Source organism: Dreissena polymorpha, chromosome 2 (genome assembly GCF_020536995.1).
Source record: "Dreissena polymorpha isolate Duluth1 chromosome 2, UMN_Dpol_1.0, whole genome shotgun sequence".
Classification (NCBI taxonomy): domain Eukaryota; kingdom Metazoa; phylum Mollusca; class Bivalvia; order Myida; family Dreissenidae; genus Dreissena; species Dreissena polymorpha.
This window is the reverse complement of record NC_068356.1, coordinates 2,898,150-2,912,650: the sequence shown is the minus strand read 5'-3', so window position 1 is coordinate 2,912,650 and position 14,501 is coordinate 2,898,150. Positions and strand designations below refer to the sequence as shown.

At 33.5% G+C, this 14,501-nt stretch overlaps 1 protein-coding gene across 1 annotated transcript in view; it reads left to right on the top strand.

Moving 5' to 3' along the window:
- Positions 1–5,876, top strand: part of LOC127865635 (protein jagged-2-like) — a 26,450-nt gene extending 20,574 nt beyond the window's left edge. The window contains exons 7-8 of the mRNA XM_052405543.1: positions 4,457–4,600; positions 5,655–5,876. Of these exons, the coding sequence (XP_052261503.1) occupies positions 4,457–4,600; positions 5,655–5,791 (281 nt within the window). The 3' untranslated portion in view covers positions 5,792–5,876. The remainder of the gene's footprint in view (positions 1–4,456; positions 4,601–5,654) is intronic.
- Positions 5,877–14,501: the final 8,625 nt, after the last annotated feature.

Genomic DNA, 14,501 nt, shown 5'->3' with positions numbered 1-14,501 from the left:
GACTGCCTGAAGCTCTGACGCTGGAGCTATGTTTATATATCTTTAAACACACTGATTAAAGAAGTAAAACAATAGAATGATACAAAAAATCATCCCCTCTAAACAACATGATACATAATTATGTATCATATTTTTGGATCTGGATCTGCATCTGGATAGGTACACAGCAGGACCTTTAAGTATGCGCGCTGCGGGAGAGAGATGGGAGTGACTTACATTTAGGATTTAATTTAATTCACTGAAATTCATCACTGAAGTTACAGTATGCTCTCATTTGATATAGATGTACATGATTGTATAAAGCAACATATATTAAATAATTATCAGTATAAATTAATGTCATGATTTCAGTATCATTTAAATAATTTCAGTCAAGTTTATCACTCATATATATTTATTTTGTAAATACTATCAGTATAAGTATACTAGATGCAAATATATTTGAAATAATACAGTTTGATATACTGTATATAATGTAACCACATATCCAAGCAGTCCATCAAACCATTGCAACAGAGCCACCTGGTGTGCCAACGCACCAGCAGACAAGTCAAATGCCTTCTGACTTAGTGCATTTTACTATTTATAACATCTATATTAGTTACAGAGACATGTTAACATTTGTATGTGTTTGAAAAAATGTATAATCTTTAATGACATCATCTGACCTTGCATGTTATAGATTTCAAAATCAAGGGCCTGGTTTGACACATTGGTAACATTAACGTTAAACTGTTACCAGGCTTCTGAAATTAATTTTTATTGAACTATATAATGAAATCTAAATCGGGCACTGATTTTTCTTGTTTTAAAACAGTCATAGATCAGTTGTGGCCTCAGTCGGTAATGACCCATTTTTGCTTTCTTGTCACAATCTTAAAACTTTCCACATTTCTATAATAGCAAATCTGGATTAAGGTCATCTTCAATGGTACATTTACACTTTAGCTCTGTCAGAAGAGTGCTGGTAAAGTCAAGTCACATATTTCAATCTAGGCCATGTCAAACTCAAAGTGTCAAAGACGAATGAAAGATGCCTTCATTGATTAATGTACCATTGTTTACTACTGCTGTGAGTTTTTATATAATATAACTGATGACCATCATGTGAGAGATAATTCACATTATCTTAGTATATCAGGTTTAGCAGCCTTTTAGATAACAAAGTTTGCTAGTTTTCAATGTCGCTTCTGGGGATCAAACCCGCAGCACAACCTCCTGCAATCAAAGACGACACTCTACCACTAGCCTTTTAGGAAAATTCTGAAATGTTTCGATCCCTCGAGAGCAACCAAACAAAAAATTAAGTAAAATATTGCCGACTCGGTTTTATTCAGTCGGTTCATGAGAGATAATGGAAGATGCAACATCTCTCACGCCCCCTAGCATCGCCTTTAGCAGAATTCAATTCTCAACACGAAAGTGTTGGAGTCATTGATCCCCAGGGACCAGAAAAAAACACTTGATTAATGTTCGAAATAAAATCATTTGATTGATGACAATACTATTATATGAGCTTAATGACAATACTATTATTTAAGCCAGGTCACAGGAAAAGGGAAGTCTAATCAGTATCCAATTTAACTATTTGTTATTATCAGAAAACCGCCTTTAAGCAAACAGCTTTCAAACGACTGCAGGCTGATCTGGCCACAATCGCCTTAATGTGTCGTTTACTGTGACACAGTTCATTTGACTTTAAAATGATATCAAATACTAATATAGAAAGAAGAAGGACTACAAACCAGTATTTTCAGTAAAGACTTTGTAATCAATGTTTTCAGGACAGCTTGGTGATCTGCAAATCCCATATGATATGTTGATATCGGGTATCATAGTCATTCAATAATTCGCAAAATGCTCGAAAACAATTTATAAAGCAAAATGTGACTTAAATTGATAACTTAAAATACCAGTACGCCAGTTTTGCCGTGGCAAGCTGTCAAGATCCAGAAAGTCCTTCATTCACATCGAATATATCCTTTGAAATTAATCCATTGTTGACATTAGCGGAGATTTAGTTAATAATAACTCATATATCCTGAATGACAGTTTCTAAATAGCCAAACAAGCCGATTTATGCTGTAAGAAAGTTTTGACACGAGTGTGAACATTCTCTCATGGGCGCGGCCATTGTTATATGTTGAGGCGCGAACGACAACTCTAATATGATAATGTTATCACTAATAATCAGCGATGTATGCAGATTAGAAAAATCGAGCTATCTCAATCGGACTGGCTCGGTCTTTTACATAGGTCGCCATTGTGAAGATTTTTTTCATGAAATCATAAATTAGTCGAGCTGCTGAAGCGGCATCGTCAAAAATATGTTGATATCTGGAAATTTCTCTTTCCGCTGTTCTACATCCGCCAAGATGAGTTACTGTAACGAAAGGTTGCGTGAAGTTTCGTGAATGGAACTTGTTCGTAAATTGATGATTTGAAACAACAAGAGCACTGCATAACGGGTGCCAACGCTGCGGGTGCAGTTTTGAATAAATGAAAGCTTGTCAGATTTCTTTTTTAAAAGGTCACAGTGACCTTGACTTTTTACATAGTGACCCAAAAATGGGTGTGAAGTGTAGAACTAATTAAGGTACAATAATTCATCCGAGACAATCGGGCGCTTTTGCATTAGGGCTTGATGTGGTTTCATCTTTTTGCACTTGAAAATGATAAAACGTGATATGATTCTAACTGTATTTCAGTTTCTTCATTTAAGTTGGGTTGATACACCAGGAAAACATAAAATTTATTTAAAAATCAATACGTCTCGTATCAAATTTAAGGAGGGCAACAGCGCAACCGGCATGTTGTAGGCTGCCTTCCCCACTTGCTGAAGCATCCGATCGTCACGGATGAATGATTGAATCGTTTGCTTGCACATACTGTAGTCAAATGACATATGTACAATTTTAAACCAAAATATATACTAATTACTGAGATATTTCAGTTTGAAAAATGCTGCGTTCGAAAAGTCACCAAGTGTAGTGCAACGCTATATAATACTAATTTAATTTTAATTTCACCATTCATGGTTGGTTTTTACACCAGGAAAACATAACATTAGAAAAACAATACGGCTCGTATGAATATTCAATAGCGCAAAGTTTCAAGCCGGTCGGTCATTGAGAAGTGTATGTTAATGCGTTTTACTTTTCACATAATTATTTAACGATGAACGGTTTTGAGAATTTAACCGTGTCAGTGATTTTTTAAATTTGCTATGTTCGATATTTTAATTTTGATCGATTTCAATTACATTTACATGAAGTACGAGATATGCGTTGAATTAGTCTGTTTCAAAATGTTAACAAAATCCGTTTTAAAATAGGGGGGCTATATCGATTTGAATAAATGTTGCGTTATAAAAGTATCCAATTGTATATGGAATTATACTGTCTCATATTGAAAAAGACATTAATACCATGTGGGATGTTGAAGATGTCATACCTTAACTACTTTAAGAACGGGTACCATAATAATTAAAAAGTACTCGGAAATGATTGTATGATGTATACGATGTTGAACTAATCAAAATGCGAGAATTGGAATACGGAAGCAAGTTTTACTTCTAAGTAACTGTCTCGTTGATACGTTTACATATTTAGCCAAATTAAAAGGTCGCCGTGGTGTAATGGATATGGTGTCCGCCTAGCGACCGGGAGGTCACGGGTTCGATCCACACCGTGGGAGCGTTCTTTAGATCTCCCCCAAAGACACCAAGTACTGGTTCTAGGCCCAGGAAACGGACTCGAGAGCATTTATATAAGCCTTAGGCTTTCGATGCAATCGAGCTAAAATAAATAGGTTTAAACTAAAATAAGGGGCATGTTGACGGATATAATGATGTTGCCATTTTAATTGTTAGGTATTTAAGCATGGAAACTACCAACAACAAAAAATAATTAACAACCACTCACATGACAGAACATTGCGATTTGTGTGTGCAAGAGTGTCAGTGCAGTTTTAATATCATATAAGAAATCCACGTGATGAGAGAAATTTTAACTTAAACAATACAAACATTCCAAATCAAATTGCTGTATCGTATTACTTATACAAACTTAAGACATCTCGAAATTTCATCTTCTAATAAGATTTTTTTAACAGTGCTATTGCATATAATATCATATTGATTTTAGAACTTGCGACATAATCATGAAATATTTTAATTCGTCAGTCAAAGCTCTTCTAAGTCGGTGTTTATCCAAGAAGTAATCCGTTTTACCAATCAGCCAATACTAGTAACTCAAAATAACTCGAAAGATCAAACAAAACTTGTGATTAGAGGTGAACTGGCTCCTAAGAAGTAAGCCAAACACGAATTATCAATTATTGATCTGTGTTTCCTTTACCACATGGTAAACATGTGCTCATGCTTATTTGTGTGGCATTTGACGAACGCATTCGTATTCAACCTTGCATAATCGAAATGATTTACAAACTGTTTCAGCTCCACACACAACTTCAAAACCAACTGTTCCACCGACCACAACAGAACCAAGCACATCCAGAACAACTCACCAAACGACCACAGGAGCAGCTAGCACATCGTCACCTGTACCCACGCAGGCACCGCCGGATTGCTCTCAGTTCAGTACGTAAGATTCATCAAAATCTACGTGAATACATCCTTACACAAAGAAAGGATTCAAACAAACTAAAACAAACCAATTTCACTTTAGTATGCCTAGTAGTGTACACGTGCAATTAATAGTGTGTTTTTTAATTATGGTTTGCTTCCATTGTACAGTCAGAGTGGATGCATATCAAAAGCACATCTCAGATATCAACACTAGGCACCCAACAAATGATACAAACACAAGAATACTTTCACAAAATAAGATTTGCATAAAGGGAGGCTATTCTTCTCGATCACTCGACTTTGTTAATCACTCTTTAAGTCATATGTTTGCATAACTCCTGAGCGGTCATTCATGTTTGTGGAATCCTCATTGCCTTTCTTTTAAAAATGATTTGTGAAGTATGCATATATTTTATTACAAACAATATTATTAACCATTATGAATGTTTATTTAGTTCATCTCTATATAAAATACAGATGGTTTATTATTAGAAAATTGTCTTCAAATCGTCGTGTCTTATTGCAGTTAAAGGATTAACTGCTCACCTTGATTTAAATGCGTACTTTCTTTTAGATACACCCATTGGTGTTTCTTCTTGTTTAAACACTTGTGATTAAAATGACTGGTGCATAGTTTTGAAAATGGCAATTTCAAAAAAAAAACATGTGCAATATGTGAGGACCGAGAGTGTGCTCCAGCTCTCCTACCTAAATTACTGATTAAAATGACGAAGGTTGGGTTGATGTGTTAATACAGTTTCCAGCCAATTATTGTTTACTGTGGTGCGTTAAACGTAATCCTTGTCTTGTATCCTGGTAAAACCTGCGTACCGGCAGAAACAAATATGCCGGCTATGTTGATCAAAACAATCTAACATAACCCGGGTTCGAGGCTGGAGCCCGGGTCAAGAAAGAGAGAAACGACTGTACCAACTACGGCGATAAACGGAATACCCATATAGTTAAAGAGTTTCAACACAACAATGTCAAAGATCATTTGTTATATTTGTAAATTACTAACAGATATATGTGTTGGAGTAAAAAGTCGAAGTCATTTCATTCACAGACTTCACATTACATGGATGCCGCGACAACTCGGCCTGCGATCTGCCTCATGTGCTGGAAGTCATATGTCCGTACCCCAATGAGGCGAAGTATTGTCCTACGAAATGTGGATGTTGCTCAACCCCGTTGATAGGCTAAGAGAACCATCACAACGCCCGACGGAACATAAATTTGTCCTAGCGTTGTTTGTTAATTACAAATAAAAAACATCATAGCATTATAACACATGTGTAAACATTTGGGACATGGATTATGTACTCAGTGCCCATGTCTATAAAATTTTGAAGCAAGTAATCACAAATTAATATATTTGTATACCTACATTTCATTTAAGAATGGCGATCCATTTGTTAACAAGTTAAAACTAAAATGACAAGATCTATCATAATAAAGCAAATGAGTATAATGTATAACAAGATATGTGTTTGTCAGAAACACTATGTTTCCTTTTGTGCCGCTTTGAATGTATATATTTGACCTTTGACCTTTAAGGTTGACCTTGACCTTGATCTTTCACCACTCAAAATGTGCAGCTTTATGAGATAAACATGCATGCCAAATATCAAGTTGCTATCTTCAATATTTCAAAAGTTATTGCTAATGTTAAAGTTGGCGCAAATAAACACACAAACTAACCAACAGACAGGGCAAACACAATATGTCCCCCACTATAGTGGTGGGGGACATAAAAATGTTTCGGTTGCGAGCTATGACACATATATGCATGTTTTAGCGAAACATTAGTGCAATGACGATAATGTGTATGGACATAAAATTATTTCATCAACGTACACTTTTTGCATTTTACAATATATACATACATCTAACATATAAAGATATAACTATTATGGGACAACCTTAGATATTTGTACAATAAATATGACCAATGAAACCATATCTTGCGAATATAAATTCGGCAAAGTGAAAAATTGTGAAAATTGTAATTGAAGATTTGAGAAATAGTATTCAACTTTTTGTTACTTATCAACCCATGATACAACACGGGTTTATGTTTTGTAGTTTCATAGGCATGAATCAAAAGGCTTGAGGTTGTGTATTAACTGGTCAATATGGATGATGCAATTATTGTCTCGTTTGAAATGCGAACAGTATTTATAATGGTATGCTCGTTACCGGGTCTTCATTTTTTATGCGCATTTGAGCTACCCGATAACGTTAGAACTATACGAGAACTTATAAACGTCCACACTACAATAAGTTTATTCAAGATTACGTCATACATCTATAACAATTATATGCCATCAAGAGAAACACCCTTCAAAACTAAATATAATAAGGGCATACCTTCTTTTAAGTGTGTTTGTGCGCAAATGATGTTTCACAACACTCTGATGACAATTCAAGGCGACATAATGCCATTGTATGAACGTTATCGACTTGATATGTTATAGTTAAAGATCTCATTCTTAATAATCGTCGAATATTGCTGATGTTTGAGTGCGAACTGCCTTCACCAGGGGCCACCAATTCTTGCGTGTATGGGTAAATAGTGAAACACTTCCTTAAAGGATCAAAATTACAAAAGTTCGGGAAAATGTGCGACTAGAAGTATTATAATAAAATGAAACTAACACTTTTAAGCATATTTCCCTTAAAATATCTAGTACTAGGGTCAAGACTCAATACATAGTTGCCATCGTCACAACGCATATTGGTAGGACGATTAACTGCCCGAACAAATTACTCTGAAAAAATATGGCACATTTGCAGTGAAATCAAACATGACGCATGACAGCTGAGTTTTGTAACCAATAGTTAAAAAAAAGTTCTGACATAAAACTCCTCAAGAATAACTACTATGAACATTGTAACAACAATTCAATAAAATGCAAATTGGAACATGCTTTCTGTCCCCCTTACTGATAAAATATTGCAATGTTTTACGCAGAAAGAAAACGGATATCCTCTATATAAAGTCAACATTTTAATGTCTTCTTTATAAAATAAGCTTTTGCTCAATAGCATATATGTGTACGGATAAATTAAATTCACTGATTAACCTAAAAGTACCAATAAGCATATATGAACGAAAGAAACTTTACGTACGGCTGTTTTGTTCCCCACTTGCCATACACTGCAAATGTGTTTTCTTTATACAATCTAGTTTGACATAGATCTATAAAAAAAACATTACATATTAGATTTTCTTCATAAAATTTTGATGGCTCCAAAAATCCAGTTTGATATTCGTCTTAATAACATTGCATTATGAGATTTGCTTAAAGTCCGCTCGTCTGAATAAAGCAATGCATATCCAATATCAAAAGGCAGGGTCAATTTCAAAATGAACAATACATAAGCCTTCGTTTAAATTTGACCCTGATTTTCTCGTCGGGATTTCACAGACAGGTGGAACACTGTGCCCTCTATAAGATACTTAATAAACATAAATGTGTAAACCGACAGTTGATCTTCAATTGGAAAGCAATGCTTGTATATTCATCAATTAGACCCGTGTTTTATAATGTGTATTATTTGTGAAGACATGTCTAGGCTACCATATTTGCGAACGCAACGACAGCCTTTGGCCATTAGTAACTTTTACCTCGTAACAAGTGGTTGCGTAAGGTATTCTTAATGAAACGCTCTAGTTTTTTGACGTCGTTTGTTCTTACGTAAGAAATACGTCCACACGAACTTTATGAAACGGGTCCAATATCAATCAAATTTGTTTTGGCAATAGTAATATAAAACAACCGATATTGTTGTGAGCACTGTGGATGGTGTCAGCTTTAAACATAAAATTCATAAGTGACATGTACATGAAATTTGAATATGTGCGTCACGTGATCATATGAAGTAAACTCAATATTTTTATTTAATATTGTTTAAGTTACGATTGGTTTCCATGCGCATTCATCTATCTGGCTTACACAAATTCGTCAGAGTCGCCATTTGTGTATGTGATTAAAGAATAATATTGGAGATTTATCCAGACATTTGATGTAACTCATTCAATATGTTGAATAAGCATACATTATACGGCTTAATCGGGCCGTGTAAGAATATTTCTCATAGGTTTATCCAACGATATTCATGTTATACTTGACATGGGAAGGAATATACTGAATTTAGGTTAGGGAGACCTGTGTCTTTGTTCGCGTTGTCTACTAACTAGTAAATAGATATGCAGGATTTGAGTTATATTTGATTTTAAAATATCACAATGGATCACGTTATTCTCGTAAGATGTGATACTAATAACATCATGACTGCATAGAGTTGTGTGCTAACTTGTTCCTTCTTTTACAATGTTTTATACAATACCATATAGCTTTAATTCTATGGCATAATTTAATTTAAAATGTCTTCAATATGAATTGTTAACCAAAATGAATCAAAAGCGTTTTTTAAAAAGATCACTATATTAAATTTTTGCTTAAATGAAAAAATATACTCAAATTGTGACAGATTATATGAAACAATAAGCAGATTGTTGTGAATGTCTTTGTTTCCTATTATTTTTCAAATTCGAATATTTTTAAATTATACTTGCTGATACAAACAATATTATATTAATTTCAAATGCTTTTAAAATAACGAATTTCATTAAAAGTAAACGCCACTGAGTAGAAACTAAAATAACAACTACCGCACAGTCCACTGCTAATTAAAATGCAACAAGGACGAATCCTATTGAAATAAGTATGCGCATCAAGCAATATGTATAGGTCTAGAGTCATTTGACGACCGAAATGGTGCCATATATATACATTATGTCTATTTTGCAGTTTGGAGGTCTAGAGTTTGTTCAACACCGGTGGGGATGTCTTCTCAAATTGTTCCTAATAACTTGAGTACTGCTTAGGTTAATGGGAAATAATATCTTAAATATTTCAAGGCGTTGGAACTTAGGTAAATCCATTTAATACTAACATGTTTAATTAAACAAAAACATAAAGTTATTTACGCTGTGAAATGAACTCCTGGAATAGTTAATTAACGCAATGAAATTATCATAGGTAAAATACAAACAAAAACACGGAAATCTAAATGAACAATTCGAGAGCATGTTTTGCATATGCAATTTTGCATAATACTTTTCGTACTTGGTTGTGTTGGTTCATCAACTGCTTAGTAAATAAAACATAATTTACTTAATATTAATTTTGTTTTTGTATTACGTCTGTAAACTGTACGTTGATTTGAAACAGCATATATTTATTTATTTTCAAAGAAATTCCTTTCTAAACATCGTTAGACCTCATTGCAGGATGCAATGTATTATCCAGTGATCTTCGGATGTTTCTTGCCGAATGACGCAATTAAAAATTGAAGCATTTGATATTTTGATGCAAAGGAATAAATTTCAGTTAGCGCAACAACAACGCGCGAGTGTCATTTCATGTCAAAATGCTATAAGGTAAATTTCTGATAAGGTTATTTAACCAAAAAGTGTTGTAGCTGGTCATTTATTTCCAGCATTGCTATGTCTTTCTTTACAGAACTGTCGGCCGTTTGTTTCTTCTTTTCCATTTCGCTAAAGGATAATCATTATTTGTAACTTATAATTGTATAAATCCTTTGTAAAGAACTTGTCTTTACATGAAAGAAAACATCGTTCTAAACGTTTAAATCCTGAAATTCATATCGATATCGCGTGCAATTGTACGCTTAAGTACACGAATTCGAATACCATCTAAGGTAATACCGTTTTAAAACTGTTTCTTATTAAGTATTATTACAAGTGTAATAGTTTGTTAATATTTACAAATTATAACAATCAGTTCGGACAGATAAAAAAACAATTATCTAGTCGTGATCAATATGAAAAGATGTCTGTTTTCTCCAATAAAGACAGTCGACACTATTTTTCGGCCCGAAGTAAATTACATTGTCATTCTGAGCTTTTGGTTTTATCAACTACATGACAAAAAGAAAGCAAATGTAATTTTGTTCTAATTTATCATCAAACATTTAAGAAAACTAGGTATGCCAAACGTTTTACATCGTTAATTTCAAATACGATTTTCCGCTTCAATAACAATATGCAATTCCTCCAATTCTCTATAACATATTAGGTTTTTAGTTGTTTTGTCACCGTTAAGTAATTTAAGAAATCAATACGATTGATTCTATCTTACCGTGTTGCTGAATTAAGTAACATGATCGAAAGCAGTAAAACTGTTAAAACTCAACTTGGAATACCAAAATCAGTTTCTATCGGCATAAAATTTAAATTGGTCGGGTAAGTGGAAACCACAAAAATACACCATTTGTACTCCTTAGAAATGATCATTAGCAATTTGGTGTTTCTCATCCCGTGCAACAGTATATTAAAATTTTAAGAGTTTCCTAAGAGGGCAAATAAAATGCACGAACTTGATATTACTCGTTATAGCAACATAACGATTGTTGACAGATATTTGACAAGTGAATATAAACTCAGGTTGATATACAAAATTTACAAGTTTAAGCAATTTTGTATTATCGAGTAAACGTGTCTGATATAAGTTGTTTTAGTTCTGTTATCAGTGCATCTTGCTGGGACTGGCAGATTTAATCGATTAACGAGAATAGCAGCGATCTAGTTATACCCCCCTTTCGAAGAAGAGGGGTTATATTGTTTTGATGGATGTCGGTCGATCGGTCGGTCTGTCGGTCGGGCGGTTTGTCGGTAGACCAGTTCGTTTCTGATCAAAACTGGTCAACGAATTGACCGATTGGCTTGATACTTAAAAGATGCATTGGCCTTAGGAAATCGTTTCTGATCAATAACTGGTCAACGAATTGACCGATTGGCTTGATACTTCACAAGTGCATATGCCTTGGACAGTAGATGAACCCTATTGAAATTGTGTTTACTTGGTCAAATGTCAAGGTCACTGTCACAATAAGTGTGAAACTCGTTTCCGAGATATGACTCATCAACAAATTGACCGATTGACTTGATACTTCACATTTGCAATGGTCTTGGACAGTAGGTGACCCCTTTTGAAATTGGGGTCACTAGTTCAAATCCCTGTTTGGGGAGCATATATCTCCGACCGCGGAACTCTTGATATGTACTATTTTGCAAATTATATGGTCTAGATGCATGACAAGTGTGGAATATTGATAATTTTAAGCAGGGGCTAAGATATATCAAAGAAGATATATTTAAACAGACAGTCTACTCACTTTTGTACAGTCTAAAGTATCCGTCTAATGGCATGTAGATAATAAAATAGAAGTAACATAAAACTGTTTATGCATAATAAAGGACGTGTTGTCAAAATTATAATAACTTATATATCTTTTTTCTTTACAAATAATTAAACGTGACAGATCATTTGTTTAGAAATTCGTTGTCATTTTATTGTAAGCTGCCTTTTTGTTTAAATTGTAACATTGTTTATGTACGCTTAAACCTATATTTTTCAGTCGGATGCGTTCTAAACAAGAGTCTTAGCGATTCTTATTTACATGTGTATGGGATGAATAGTATCATAATCAAAACAAATGATTACATGTTACCTTTCGGTTTGTAATACCTCATGATCGGCAAGCCTCGCCGTTATTCTATTGTAAACATCTCTTGACATATAACATAACAATGTGGCAGTAACCTGCTATTCACTATATATTAATGCCATAAAGAATTTCTACTTTTACTGAATATTCCAATTTAAACATATGTCACAAAATATTTTCTAAAATAAATATGGGCATTATTGTCTGTGTATTGCGTTTGCAGTTTACATATACGAGACGTTTGGACAAGTTTCAAACACTTCAATTTAAAATCACAGCGAATTGTGCACTTGCTTTAGAATGTATAAATTTGTTTGAATTTATTTAATAGTATTTTATCGAACACCCTTAACTATATATGCACGTAAATATGACAATACCAAACTGATAACATCAATTGCCATTCATGTCAATTAAGTATGATGAAATGGAAAAATAGCCTGACATGCGCTTTAAAATTATCAGGACCGTTGTCTTACCGTCGTCAGTAAACATGACGTAAAATTGCCTAAACAATTTCAGATGAGAATTGTAAAACATCGCTCGTGTCTTATTCCATATCATGAATAACTTTCATAAAAAGGTGTAACGTGACCGATTAAAAATACTGTGATTTTAGCGGCGGAAAACTGATTTGATCATGTTCTTGATTGTTGCCTGTTTAACGCTTTTACAAGTGATACTTAACAGAGGTAAGCTAAAGCGTTGCTTATGTTGTGTAATTTGTAAATATTATTTGTAACCATTGCTGATAGTTATGCATGTATGCAAATGTTCATTACAGACAATAACATCAATTGACTATTTTGCTAGCTTTGCTCTTCTCATCTAGTATACGTCAGGTCTGTGTACTCACACACATAAACCTTGGTTGTGTCGAAAGGGGCATTAAATGATTATATGAAAATAAAGGAAATATTTCATGTAAGACATCAACTGTTGTTCCTATGTTGCTGATAGAAAATGTATAGAAATCACGAAACGTGTGCTTATCGTTTAAATATTGTTTACATGCTACAGAATATTCCTAAATAAAAACATTCTAAGATTGCGATGACCGGAACATTTCTCTAACAAAGGCACTATTGAGAAAAGGGTTGCTATAATCCAAGTGAAATCAAATTTGCAAATCCAATACATAATAAAGTATTTATTGTGTAAATACAATTCACAATTTATGGTTGTTTAATTATGTTATAAACCAAGCATAGTTTTGAAAGTATGTTCTAAAATGTGTTTTTGATGTGTAGCTATTTTAAATGCAATACTTATCAATTACTTATTAATTTTGTATAAATCTTTCCAAGCTTAATGACGTGTGCTCGATACTAGTGCAATAAACATGTTTATTGGATTTCGCAGTTGCAATTTGTATATTTGACGCATAAGTTCTTTCATGGTTTCAAGTTGGTGCTTTCATTTAAGTGAACGTATTGCTGTGAAGTCCGTATTTGTAATAAAATATGACATCATTTGACCTTAACATACGTATTGTAGCTCTTTTATAAAATCAAATGTCGGAAATCAGACTTTTCAACCACATGTTGCTTTGGCTCTAAAGAAGTTCAGTAAAAGACGAAATGAAAGTGAAACTTTATTGGACCATTGGGAGAATACTCCCAAATTAATATTTTGTTTAAGGTTTTATAACTGTAAAACGGCATCATAAGTTTCCGTTTGGCATGGTTTGCTGGATCCAAAATCAAAGTTTTGGAAAATGTACCGGATAATTAAGGATTCACAGAAAGTTACCAATCCTCAACATGTTTCCTTCATTTTCGTGACAGCCATTTAATCATAAAATACTCTAGGTGAAACTAATTATTGATAAGGGAATACTTGTTTTGGTAGTCACTTATACACGAATTCTTTAAAGGTCTTCATGAAAGCAAATGCGGTGTTAAAAGTGCAATAAAGAAAATATAAGCATATAAGTGTTGTATCTCTTCTAAAAACACAACAGACAAGTAGAAATTTCTAGTCATAAGTTATTTTTAAAGATGTTTCAAATGAAAATTGCAGAAGGAAAATAAAACGTTAAGCATAGTCATTTTCTAAAAATGACTCCTTGCTCGAAAAATAAAAAAATATTAAAGTTTCACCGCGAACATTTAAAGTCCCAGCATAAGTTGGAAGGTTGTCCGCGTTCACATTTATCACTTAATTTAAAACTTAATATCGCATACGAATTCATATTCAGACTAACGTATTCCATATATAACAGTTCAATTGTGCAAACGTTCGTTTAAATATGTGAAGATGATGGATTGTTTATAATCAACTCATATCATAACACAAATGTTTACATGATAATGATACAGAAATCAGGAGAAAAATACCCATCTAATTTTAAAATTTGTAACACGTTTTCTAT